This window comes from Schistocerca nitens, chromosome 11, assembly GCF_023898315.1.
Source record: "Schistocerca nitens isolate TAMUIC-IGC-003100 chromosome 11, iqSchNite1.1, whole genome shotgun sequence".
NCBI lineage: Eukaryota > Metazoa > Arthropoda > Insecta > Orthoptera > Acrididae > Schistocerca > Schistocerca nitens.
In genome coordinates this window covers 134,460,734-134,474,570 of record NC_064624.1, presented here as the reverse complement: position 1 = coordinate 134,474,570, position 13,837 = coordinate 134,460,734, and the positions used below count along the sequence as shown (strand labels likewise).

The 13,837-nt window shown below is 38.9% G+C and overlaps 1 protein-coding gene and 2 non-coding genes across 5 annotated transcripts in view; 2 read left to right on the top strand and 1 right to left on the bottom strand.

Moving 5' to 3' along the window:
* The first annotated feature begins 1,886 nt into the window (after positions 1-1,886).
* The window catches only part of LOC126213158 (uncharacterized), a 121,937-nt gene continuing 109,986 nt past the window's right edge, over positions 1,887-13,837 (top strand). For 2 of the 3 annotated variants that reach the window (XM_049940781.1, XM_049940783.1), the window contains exons 1-2: positions 1,887-2,051; positions 3,176-3,265. In XM_049940781.1, the coding sequence (XP_049796738.1) occupies positions 2,004-2,051; positions 3,176-3,265 (138 nt within the window). In that variant the 5' untranslated portion in view covers positions 1,887-2,003. Of the gene's footprint in view, positions 2,052-3,175; positions 3,266-10,584; positions 10,733-13,837 lie in introns of those variants that run through there. The other variant, XM_049940782.1, reaches the window with a different exon arrangement.
* Trnai-uau (transfer RNA isoleucine (anticodon UAU)) lies at positions 4,683-4,757 on the bottom strand. Its single transcript has one exon. It is a non-coding gene; the product is annotated as a tRNA-Ile (tRNA).
* Positions 4,776-4,850, top strand: Trnat-ugu (transfer RNA threonine (anticodon UGU)). The gene has a single exon. It is a non-coding gene; the product is annotated as a tRNA-Thr (tRNA).

Genomic DNA, 13,837 nt, shown 5'->3' with positions numbered 1-13,837 from the left:
TTTTTTTTATCCATTACTCTCAATGAATGAGTGTTACCATTATATTCTCAAATCGTATTTACGTATGTCTCCTCTCCACAGTCCATCTGACCAAGACTGCACTGCTCTAATTGTCTTTTTATTTAAATTATGGTGTCTAAATAGAGTCGCGCTGGAGAATAAAAATAAAAAAAAATAAGAAAAAGAGTAAGCACTGGTCAGAGAATATGCTTCAAAATTTCTGTTAATATGAAACAAAGAACTTGCACAAAGAATTTTCTTTTGCTCTGAGAATAAGATTCGGAGAATCTTCTCTGTTTTAATCATACGACCCCATAACACGAAAAAATACTACTGTCTATACCTACATCTAAATCTGCATGATTACTCTGCAATTCACAGTTAAGTGCGCAGCAGAGGGTTCATCGAACTACCTTCAAGTTATTTATCTACGGTTACACTCTCTAGCAGTGCGGGGGTAAACCGAGCACTTAAAATCTTTCTGTGCGAACTCTGATTTCTCTTATTTTATCGTGATGATCGTATCTCGCTATGTAGGTGGGAGCCAATAGAATATTTTCGCATTCGGAAGTGAAACTTCACGAGAAGATTCTGCCGCAACAAAAAACTCCTTTGTTTTAATGACTTTCACCCAGATTTACGCATTTTGTCCGTTGCACTCTTTCCTCTACTTCTTTGAACATTTACGATGTCCTCCGTCCCATCTGATGTGGATTCCACACCGCACAATAGTACTCCAGAAGAGGGCTGACTAGCGTGGTGTACACACTATCTTTAGTCTACCTGTTGCATTTTCTCAGTTTTCTACGAATAAATCCCAGTCTTTGGTTTGCTTTCCCTACAACATTATCTGTATAATCGTTCCAATTGAAGTTATTCGTAATTGCAATCCCTAAGTCTTTAGTTAAATTTACAGCCTTTAGATTTGTGATTTATTGTGTAACCGAAATTTAGTGGAGTTCTTTTAGTACTTATGTGGATAACTTCACACTTTTAATTCCTTAGGATCAGTTGCCACTTTTTGCGTCATACAGATGTCTTGTCTAAATTATATAATTTATTACCACCGTAAATAGAGGCCACATACTGCACGGGGTGTAATGTAAATTAAGATAGGCTATTGTAAGTTAACATCATATCAGAACGCTTCTGTTACGTTTCAAAGTATTTCACGTAAAGCGACGCTGCGGAAGATTTCATGAAGGACGAAGTGATACCTTGAGCTGGATCCCTAAAATTAACTAAAATTTATGATAGTTATAGTGGATGTAAATACTGTAAGTTTGACAAATTTTAAGTCAGTAAATTCTTAAGTATTATTGTAAGTGTGACAAAATTTCAAAAAAAGGAAATTGTAACCTTGACATGTCTCCTGTATCTCAGACATAAGATCTGAAACTGTGTAAGTTATGAAATGAATAAAACACATTTCACTGACGGAAAGCGCGTGAGCAGTAGATAGGGCGCCCGTTCTGACAGAGCAACAACATTGTATGCAAGGTTGTGAAGCATCCTTGATAGTAGATTCTTTCACAGTGAACTACTTTGAGAACAGTGTTTTCAGTTTTGTATTTTAAGAATTAAAATTTTCTTGTTGTTCTGTGGAATTAACTGTTCTATATATACATATAAAAAGAAAAAACACAGTTGCAATACGTGAATTAATGCCTCTAGGTAAGAAATAAGCTACTGAAATTTATAACCATGTATTTTGAAACAGCATTAATGCAGAATTTATATTATAGTTTGTTTGCTCTTGAGAAGCAATAAATGCCTCCGTGTTATGTTAACTATACTAATACAGTGCTTATTAGTGTAATGTTTTTTACTGGGCATACTTCAAAGAAATTTTATTCCGTGCCTGAAAAGTAGTGGTTGCGTCACCACTGGCGACTTCTGTAATATACTGAGATTGCGTTTGATTGCCAAATGTTTCAGGTTGTGTTTGTCCAGAGAGAGAAAGTCAAAGTTAGTGTTCAATACTTCGTTATTGACCAGAAGAAATGCACAGTGAATGTCGCACATTTACTACGTATATTAGTATCGTTATGGTGAGTTGCCTAGCCCATGGGCTGTGATGTCTGTTAACGAGGAACAGTAAGTGTGTTTGCTGTGATCTGATGTAGAGCTCCCTCCGTCTGAAGCATGAGCCATTGGTTCGTGTTACTAAATTTTTCAGATTAAAGCTTCCCACGGCAGTTATATAATTTCGTGAATTGTTACGTTTGGATGAAAGGAAAAGCCGAATTCTGTTGCATTTGCTGTGGCCATTTAGTGTGCTTCGAGCATTCACCAATTCGTACCGCTCCACAGATCGCAAAATCGTGTATTGACAGAAGAACATAGTAATAGGCATGTTTCAGTGTACTTCCGTAAAAACGTTTAGCAACAGGGTTTTTGGAGATGTGTAACAAACGAAATAGGTTCAGTGAGAGCTGCTAGTACGTGTATTTTCTCTAAGTGCATTATTCAAAATCAGAGAATAGAAGATTCGTCATTAGTGGTACGCACGACAGAGGAAACGTAAGTCAGTTTGTGAGGGAACATGTGTTAAATGTTGGTGTTAATCAAACATCAGTTGTTTCTCAGTACAGTATGTGAACAGCTGTGTGTGTGGTTCTTTTTCCCTGTAGTGAGTTCATAAGGGTTGCAGCACTGCAGTAGTGGGTATAAAACCATGAAAATGCGTATGAAGAAAGTTTCAAACAAACCGTGTGTTAAAAATGCATATTAAATTTTCTGATGGAAAATGTGGTTCACAGTACGAATTCCATTCTGTCCTTACTATTATTAATAAGAATACGGTTATAAACCTTATGGGTTGCGGTATAGGCCCAAAATAAATTAGGTTGAATATTTATCTAGCAAGATTTCAAGAGCCATCTTATCTTTTTCTCCTTCATAAGTAGTATTGTAATAAATGGTTTTATTTGGATTTGGTGAATTTACTTTAGTATCTCAGTTGTTTTCGTTGATCATAATTCTGAAGCTTTTATTTTTAAAAAAATCCTTTTACTTTGTTTTGTGATGTTATAACCAGAAAGGTGTGAATCAGTTTTTCCTTTGAACATTTTGTGTCTTACCAATTGTTTTATTTACTGTGTAGTTGTCCATTTCCTGTGGCCAATAGAGGGTTTTAAATTTGAGTGTTCTTATGAGAGTCCTCGTTTTTCAGATATACAAAACTGTAGTCCTGGACAATTTGAAAACCATTTCAGTCAAAGAAGAAAAAACAGAGGAGATGTGTGTTGAGCCAGGCACCATGGTGAGTGACTTCCTTGTGTTTCTCACTGCTGTTCATTAATTTCTGTGTGCAGGATGGTGTGTTAGTAAGCATAATTCATGTTATGTTGCTGGAAGCATGATAAATTCAGTATAATAATAATAATAATACGGTTATCTGTTGATTTAATTATGTAAAATGAATAAATTGCACAATAATCCTGAATCAACAATGTTTTATTGCATACACGACTGGTTTCACAACAGTCAAATTTCTATCATGTAGTGTAAAAAAACAGAATAATTTAACCATCTGACGTGATCTGAACCCCAATGTTTTCATGGGACAAAAATTGTCAAAAGACTAAAAGAAGGATGAGGGAACATAAATTCCATAAAATCTTTCTTTTGGGGGAGCAATTTTTATGGACTTTCTCCCCCTTTTGCTCTTTTGAACTATAGTTCTTCGACAACATTGGGGTGAAGATGATCTCTGATGGTTAATTGATTTTACTTTTTACACCAGATGATGGAACTTTTAACTGTTCCGAACCCACTGTGTGAGCAATAATGTGGCTGCCCCATAGGAACTCTGTGTGTTGATATTAAACGTGACATTTCATAACACTACATTAAAGTACGATTTGTGTAGAACCTCACATTGGAGAGGTGGAGAGGAGAGTCTATTAAATGTCTATAAACTAATAATGCACCACTCAATGGAATTCATGGTATGTTAGCATAGAAAGGGTTTATTCTGATTTGTTATGCTTCTTTTAAATGTAAACTCTTAATGTGCAGTAGAAGAATGGTCACCCTGTGGTGAACATCAGTAATGTAAAGAAGTTTATAAATTGAATCAGCACAGTTAGTGCATTATTACATTACATGGAAATTGTGATTTAGTTGTTGTTGTTGTTAGGTGTTCCCTTCTAAATGAAAATAATTAATTTGGAATTGAGTTTGAAAAGATCACTTGTCTGAGAAGTTAGTTTCATTGCAGTCTACATCAAAAGCTGTCTTTGAATACATAAAAAAGGCTCTGGCACAAGCAACAGCTGTAAAGTTCAGTATCTGATAAATATCATTAGGAGTTAATTATGCAGTCCAATGGGTGCAAAATGAAGGTTTTTGTTGTCAGCAAAAGTGTGACAGTCATGAGATCACACATGGATTATTGTAACTACGAATGAAAATCAATAGTGAGACGTGCAGTCATATCTAACAATTTTTAATGTGATTCTATAAAAGGCTGACAGTTCGCAAAAAGTAATAACTAGGTGGTAATGGAATTCCTTTATTTTCATATTGTGTTTTTGGTGTAACCCCTTTGCCAGATGACCTACTAAATTAACAACTCGTTTTTATACTGCAAATGTCAAAGTGAAATGATAATTAAATGGACACACTAGCTGCAAACAGGCATTGGTGTACTTCATTGTGGACATGTTGAAAATGTGTGCCCCGACTGGGACTCGAACCCGGGATCTCCTGCTTATATGGCAGACGCTCTATCCATCTGAGCCACCGTGGGCAGACGCACTATCCTCTGTGCCCACGGTGGCTCAGATGGATAGAGCGTCTGCCATGTAAGCAGGAGATCCCGGGTTCGAGTCCCGGTCGGGGCACACATTTTCAACATGTCCACAATGAAGTACACCAACGCCTGTTTGCAGCTAGGGTGTCCATTTAATTATCATTTCATTTCTAGCAAAGCTGCATGGTCATCCACGGTAACTGTTCTTTCGGGAACAGATACTACCATCATATATATAGTTAAAATATGGGTTCCCGGCCATTGACCTTCTTGTGTGAACGCACACGCTATGCCCAAACTCGTACGGGACTTGGTAGATTAATCTGCCACGAGTAATGAGTATGATGGGCAAACATCTATTAGGCGCACTACGAAAGTAGTGGTATGGACATGTTGGGAATGTGGATCTCACGGGGAGCGTGCAAGGGATAAGTCCCTGCAGACGCACTATCCTCTGTGCCCATGGTGGCTCAGATGGATAGTGTTTGCCATGTAAGCAGGAGATCCCGGGTTCGAGTCCCGGTCGGGGCACACATTTTCAATATGTCCCCAATGAAGTACACCAACCCTGTTTGTAGCTAGGGTGTCCATTTAATTATCATTTCATTTCTAACAAAGCTGCATGGTCATCCACGGTAACTGTTCTTTTGGGAACAGATACTACAGTCATATATATATATAGTTAAATGTCAAAGTGTATAGAGATGTATTAATATGAGTGTAAAGGTGTGAAAACCAAATTTCATATTTTTATCGCTTAAATACATACTACAATACACTATAATTACAGTGCTATGATAAAGAAGTCTTTAGACATATAATACCATGAAGTTACTTCATTCACGTAAAGAAGGAAATGCTGTGATGGCGCATACACATCTAGCAGAAGAATGAATACAGTGGCCCTCATCACTACATAACTAACCTCACTTATGCTAGATGGCATATGAGTGGTGGCTCTGCAGCCTGCCAATATGGGATAGTAAGCCATTACTTCATACCAAGATGTTTCACAATAAGAACAGAAATTTTTACTCTGTGTGCATCACAAAATGGTAGATCATACATTTGTAACTGTGCAAAATACAGAAGACAAATTAAGCTAGTAACTAATCAAAAGTGCTGAAAATCATAGTCGGTTCAGATATATTTCATGCCAACTTAAACGCAGAATAAAACATATGAACCATGGACCTTGCTGTTGGTGGGGAGGCTTGCATACCTCAGAGATACAGATGTCTGTACCATAGGTGCAACCACAACGGAGGGGTATCTGTTGAGAGGCCAGACAAATGTGTGGTTCCTGAAGAGGGGCAGCAGCATTTTCAGTAGTTGCAGGGGGCAACAGTCTGGATGATTGACTGATCTGACCTTGTAACACTAACCAAAACGGCCTTGCTGTGCTGGTACTGCGAACAGCTGAAAGCAAGGGGAAACTACAGCCTTAATTTTTTAGAGGGCATGCAGCTTTACTGTATGGTTAAATGATGATGGCATCCTCTTGGGTAAAATATTCTGGAGGTAAAATAGTCCCCCATTCGGATCTCAAGGCGGGGACTACTCAGGACGACGTCGTTATCAGGAGAAAGAAAACTGGCATTCTACGGATTGGAGTGTGGAATTTCAGATCCCTTAATCGAGCAGGTAGGTTAGAAAATTTAAAAAGGGAAATGGACAGGTTAAAGTTAGATCTAGTGGGAATTAGTGAAGTTCGGTGCCAGGAGGAACAAAACTTTTGGTCAGGTGAATACAGGGTTATAAATACAAAATCAAATAGGGGTAATGCAGGAGTAGGTTTAATAATGAATAAAACTACTGCACACAACATATTGAACGCATCATTGTGGTCTTACTGCCGATTCCCGTTTTGGCACTGTTTGTGCATCCGCACAGAAGAGGGTCAAATGTCCAAAAGAAAGGTGAAATATGGCTCAGTGGCCGTTTGACCATCTTCTTCCGTGTGGATGCACAAACAGTGCCGGCAGTAACGCCACGATTAATGAGTATAATGGGCAGGAGCACTATGAATATAGTGCGGTACAATAAGTTGAGAATGTGGGTCTCACGGGAGACGTGCCAGAGATAAGTCGCTGCAGTCGCACTATCCTCTGTGTCTTCGGTGGCTCAGATGTAGAGCATCTACCATGTAAGCAGGAGATCTTGGGTTCGAGTCCCGGTCGGGGCACATATTTTCATCTGTCCCTGTTGATATATATCAACGCCTGTATGCAGCTAAGTGTATTTATTTCATTGTAATTTCATTCTAACGAGCTGCATGGTCACCGATGGTATCTGTTCTTTTGGAAGTCATGTCTGAAAGAACAAATACTATCTTCTTATATATCAAAAGATTTAACTTGGGCATAAAAAAGCACTTATTTTGTAACTTGTTTTGTTTGACTCTGTGTGCATCACAAAATGGTAGATCATACATTTGTAACTGTGCAAAATACAGAAGACAAATTAAGCTAGTAACTAATCAAAAGTGCTGAAAATCATAGTCGGTTACCATTCACTGTTTCATTGATTAGTTAGCACTGGGTTAGTACAACAATGAGAATAAAATGTTGATCATTCTTCAGTACTTACTACCTCAAAACACTTCAACTTAGATGCAGTCTTTTCCTAGTTCCTGTAACTGGACCCTTAATTTCTTCATGATTTCTTCTAATTTCTTCCCCATTTCTTCCCCATCTCCCATTACTACAAATCTGGTATGTGCTGTTTTGTGAGGTAAACATAGTGAAATAAAACAACCTACAACCACCGTGTATCAGTCCTGTAACTGGCAAAACGTATACTATGAAAGGTAGAGCCATCTGTGAAATGACACGTCATATACTAGCTGTTACGTGCACACTACTTGGCTTTTTATATTGGCATGACTACCACCAGGTTATCAGGATGAATGGGCATAGACAGAGGATGTATACTGGCAAACACAATAGCCTGTTATAGAGCATGCGCTACAACATGACAGTCATGACTTTGGTGCCTGTTTCACCACACATACCATCTGGATTCTTCCCCCAGAAACCAGTCTCTCTGAAATCCACTGGTGGGAACTGGCACTACAACATGTCCCAGCTCTTGCCACCCACCTGGCCCTTATTTAGCTTAATTTCTTCCATCTCTGCATTTCTTCACAGTAACTATTCCTTTCTTCACTACATTTTAGTTTTCTATATCTTTCACTTTCTGACGTGTATATTTTTTTCTGCCCACCTCTCTATCACACACAGTGCTCTTGTTAACTTGTGTATGATGTTTTAGCAGTAATCTCTGTCTTCCATACTGCCCTATTTTCCACTTTTTAGCTCTCAGGTTTTCAAACCTTGTCCAGTGCATTTCCCAACAATCAGTCTTACCTTCTCATCCCATCTGGTAATTCGCCCCTGATATGGAGTTCCAGGTGACTCCTCTGAACTCTACCCCTTTTCCTACTAGTCCTTTTCCTACATACCAAGTGAGGTGGCACAGCATACTCACATTCGGGAGGAAGACGGTTCAAACCTACATCCGGGCATCCTGATTAGATTTTCCTTGATTTCCCCAAATAACTTCAGGCAAATTCTGGGATAGTTCTTTTAAAAGGGCATGGCCGACTTCCTTCCCCATCCTTCCGTAATCCGATGGAACTGATGACCTCGCTGTTTGGCCTCCTCCCCCAAATCAACGAACCCACCAATCCTTTTCCTTCGTTCCCCTTCCTTCCCCTTAAATTCTTCTGCCAGGAGGAGCCAATGGCTCTGAAAGCTTGCATACATAATACCTTCTATATCTGTGTTCGCCTCCCGCTGTTTGGTGAGTAGATTTTGTATCAATCCAGTTATGCTGCAAGTTACTTTGTAACTACAATTTTATGCTAAGGTTAAATACACTTCTGACCATTAAAATTGCTACACCAATAAGAAATGCAGATGATAAACGGGTATTCATTGGACAAATATATTATACTAGAACTGACATGTGAGTACATTTTCACGCAATTTGGGTGCATCGATCCTGAGAAATCAGCACCCAGAACAACCACCTCTGGCAGTAATAAGGGCCTTTATACACCTGGGCATTGAGTCAAACAGAGCTTGGATGGCGTATACAGGTACAGCTGCTCATGCAGCTTCAATACGATACCACAGTTCATCAAGAGTAGTTACTGGCATATTGTGATGAGCGAGTTGCTCAGCCACCATTGACCAGACGTTTTCAGTTGGCAAGAGATCTGGAGAATGTGCTGGCCAGGGCGACAGTCGAACATTTTCTGTATCGAGAAAGGCCCCTACAGGATCTGAAACATGCGCTCGTGCATTATCCAGCTGAAATGTAGGGTTTCACGGGGATAGAATGAAGGCTAGAGCCATGGGTCGTAACACATCTGAAATGTAATGTCCACTGTTCAAAGTGCTGTCAATGCGAACAAGAGGTGAGCCATATGTGTAACCAATGGCACGCCATACCATCACGCCAGGTGATATGCCAGTATGGCGATGACAAATACACACTTCAAATGTGCGATCACCGTGATGTCGCCAAACACGGATGCAACCGTCATGATGCTGTAAACAGAACCTGGATTCATCCTAGAACATGATGTTTTGCTATTTGTGCACCCAGGTTCGTTGTTGAGTACACCATCTCAGGCGCTACTGTCTGTGACACAGCATCAAGGGTAATCGCAACCAGGGTCTCTGAGCTGATAGTCCATGCTGCTGCAAACGTCATCAAACTGTTCGTGCAGATGGTTGTTGTCTTGCAAATGTCCCCATCTGTTGACTCGGGGATCGAGACGTGGCTGCATGATCCGTAACAGCCATGCGGATAAGATGCCTGTCATCTCGACTGCTAGTGATACGAGGCCGTTGGGATCCAGCACAGCATACCATGTTACCCTTCTGAACCCACCGATTCCATATTCTGCTAACAGTCATTCGATGTTGACCAATGTGAGCAGCAATGCCGCAATATGATAAACCGCAATCGCGATAGGCTACAATTCAACCTTTATCAAAGTCGGAAATGTGATGGTACACATTTCTCCTCCTTACACGAGGCACCACAACAACGTTTCACCAGGCAACGCCGGTGAACTCCTGTTTGTGTATGAGAAATCAGTTGGAAATTTTCCTCCTGTCAACACGTTGTAGGTGTCGCCACCGGTGCCAACCTTGTGTGAATGCTCTGAAAAGCTAATCATTTGCATATCACAGCATCTTCGTGTCAGTTAAATTTCACATCTGTAGCACATCATCTTCGTGGTGTAGCAATTTCAATGACCAGTAGTGTATTTTTGCTTTACTATTTTTATTGTTTACTACTTGCCTTCAATATGTTTAATTTCCCTGTATGTTTGCATGAAATAGACATTAATTTAAATGTGTAAATATTTGTTATTATTGTAAAATAAATCATGGTAAAAAGTTATGATTTACCTTCCTGTATTGGCAGTTTGCAGCACCGTCACTCCCAATCCATCTAGTACAAGGAAGGTTACTCATGTAGTGTTCCCCATTATATTCATTTGTCTGCTAGCTGTCTGTATGTCCCCTCAGCATTGCTTTATTTGAATGCAGTAACTTCATGGTCTTATAAGCTGGAAGGACTTGTCACAGTATTGTAATGTTGGTTTTCAAAACCTTCGTGTCTGTATTAATGCATTTCTATACATTTTTGCATTATGTTGTTAATATAGCAGGCCATCTGATGATGTTCTATACCTGAATTGCATAATGAATAATTTTTAGAAATATATTATAAACTATCGATTGACAAGTTTGTTCATAACCAATTCCTAAATTCACTTCACATTTTTGTAAATAATATTACAGAAAATTGAAGCCCTTCTACTTGTGAATTGTGAAGCCTCATTTGCATATGACTTGAAATTTGACAAAATGCAGCCATTTGGAGTGTTGTCAGCTGTTGGCCTGCAAACTAACTCATGGGCCCAAGAGTGAAACTGTTGCAATGGTGTTATTCCTGTACTTGAATTTTAATAGATATAAATGTGCTTCATTATAGACTTTAAAAAATGAAGTATCAGTGTTGGATTACTTTTGCCAGTAATTTCACAAACGTAATCCACACTCAGCTATGTGGAAAAATTTAGGAAAGTAAGTAAATATAACAAATATTGATAGGGTGGCTAAATCATAATGACGATTGTTGTGACAGACTGATCTGTCCCATAGCCCAAAGTATATATTAGGTTGTAAAGTGACTCCTTGGTTGTAAGTTGGCAAAGTCATTGAATATTAATTATTCTTTGTTGTTACATACTGATGTACAGCATAGCTGGATGTATAGGTTACTTTGAGAAGAGACAGTTTGATTGTGAGTTGGCAAATCTAACAGATGGTATGTCATGAGAATAATGATAGTTTATTCTTATTTTGGCATTTATTTTATGCCAATTTAGTTTTTGGCATGAGGTTCTTATTCCCCATTTTCATATCGTTATGAGTTAATCCAGATTACCGGGTTCAACATTTGCTTGAAAATACCTTTTAAAATATGATTATAACACTGATAGCTTAAAATAAGTTTTTTTAAATTAATTGAAAATTGTGAAGTTCTAGAATCAAAGGTAACGAGTTCTGTTAAACACTGCTTAACCTTGGAGCTGAACCTTAGAAAATGCTGAGAGACCATGAGATATTTTCTTTCACTTCATGTGCTACTTCAATTACAGGGCTTTCCATTCCTCTCCTTGAAAATTAAACCATAATAGCCTGTCACAATTTTCATTAAAAATGTTTGAAATTATTTTCATGCTCCTGCTCCAGATTTTATGCTGGCAAATCAATTGTTCGTGTATTAATATTCTCACACAGTTAACTGCATGGTGTATTAAATGTTAATAACAACCACCACAACCATGTTTCAAGTACATTTGTTACACCAAAATACGTTTCATTGTAAATGTACATCTCCAGTCAGAAGGAAAATGAGGGGAACGAAATTGTGTAGTCACAAATTTTTGCACATTACTAGGAATGAGTGTCCTGAAAACTATACTGAAAATCCTGTCCAGTGATGGGTGTGCATTGGAGTGGAGGGGAGGGGTTGTTTAAAGATTACTTTTTTATAATTTGTGGGATAACTTGAACAGTGCAGCTTGCAGCAAAAATATTTACCAATACAAATTTAAAATTTGCTACCAAAAAAGGTTTTATTCGTTTTTCTCCAGGACTAATAGTTTGTGTTGCAGGGGATAGAAAAATTGCAACATTATGAAAATTATTGTTCTAAAGATGTAAAATTCATGTTTACCTTGAAATGAAAGGAGTTAAAAACAAATGTTAAATATGTGTACCACATCTACGAACAGTAATCATATTTATGGATAAATTGTGTTCCATGTGTGTTACAATGTGGAGGTGGGAAGAATGTGTGGTAGAAGTGCAAGGGAAGCAAGGTTGCTGCTTTGTGTTCATGCACTTTCCTTCTTCATCAGTATGTAAGCTGAAAGTTGAGCAAGTGATTACCCACTTTAACCCGTTACATCACAAGAAGCAAGTACAGGGGATTTCACAATGTTATATGGGACTTATGAAACACTTGTGATGCTTCGTACAGACATACTTGGGTGATGTTGATGCTACATGGAAAATTGGATTCATGTTACTGTTTAATATTAATTCAAGTAACACATTTGGACAGGATCGTCACAGCTGAAGCGCTCCCAAAATCTGAACAGGTGCAGAGGCTTTTTGTGTCCCCACAACAGAATGAGATCAGCTAAGTGTTACAGAATTTAAGTTATTTTAACATAATGATGTTTTAAGGAACATCTTGTTCTCATTTGTTGAATACATAAGCCGTTCACAGATTGTGAGGCGGAGGTCTTCCCGGTCTCGACTCATAAACCGTGAGGCGAACTTGGCAGCAACACGATGCATCCCAAAATGCTATGTCAGTGTTTCGCAACATGATCCTACCGAAATGTTACATTCTTCTGCAATCTCTTGGACAGTTAGTCTTGATTGGCACACAGTTTTGTTGAAGTTCTTGATACGAGCGTCGTCAGCAGGCTTCGAAGGGTGTCGTGAATGAGGGTGACCTGTAACTTCTGTCCGGCGAGTTTTAAACTGTGTGAACTACTTGTAACATCGAGTATGGCTTAAGCACGCGTCACCGTGCATTTTCTGCATCATTTGATGTGTATCTGTAAAGGTTTTGAGTGTCACGCAAAATTTAAAGCAGACACGTGGCTCCTCTTAACTCTGCCACCTCGAAATTTGCAAAGTATGTGACACAACATTCTACTCAATACAGCACTGAACAGTAACTAGCAGACATATATCAACGACCCTTCTGGCAGTTACGCATTAAACACAGCGTGTGCAGAGATGCCAACCACATTTCGCTCCAGCACATTATTGGCGAGAAATTACGAATGTTCCGCAGTATTCCGAACGGACCTCCTATTTCGTAATAATATAAAGTCTGTAGGACACTACTAAAGAATAAGGCAGCATTTCAAGGTGCAGCTTTAAGGCTACCTACTTCCTCTTTGAAAACATCACATGATATCAACATTCTCAAACGTTGACAGCTATATGAAATGTGTCTGAGAAAATATTAAGTTCTTCCTTATACTTGAAATTATTATATAAATTACTGAAAAAAATATATTTCCATCTTTTAGGGTGGGTGTACCTCAGAATCTTTAAAAGAGCTGGACCTAGTTTGAGATCTTTCAGTTACTCTGCATTGGTGGAACAACAGATAAACCACTTTATGTGCGGCATGACAGATTCCACTTACATTGCACTCAGTATGTTTCAGAAGTGACTGTAATGGCAGAGATGAAGGCTGAGAGAGGGAGTTTTGTGAGCGACCTGCGCATGCTGCTGGAAGCTTAAAATGTGCAGACGTGACTCTGGTGCCCAGGGGCTCGGAGCAGTCAGCACAGTCACATCTTGGCAGGGAGGAGCCCCGTCTTCGACGCCATGTTGTGTTTCTTGCATGTCACTTCACAACATAGCTGCGAATACGGGGCTTCTTGCTGGCATGTCGCAGATTGAGATGCAGGAAGCATGCAGCAGAGGTAACTGACATAAGAGAAACTCCCTTACA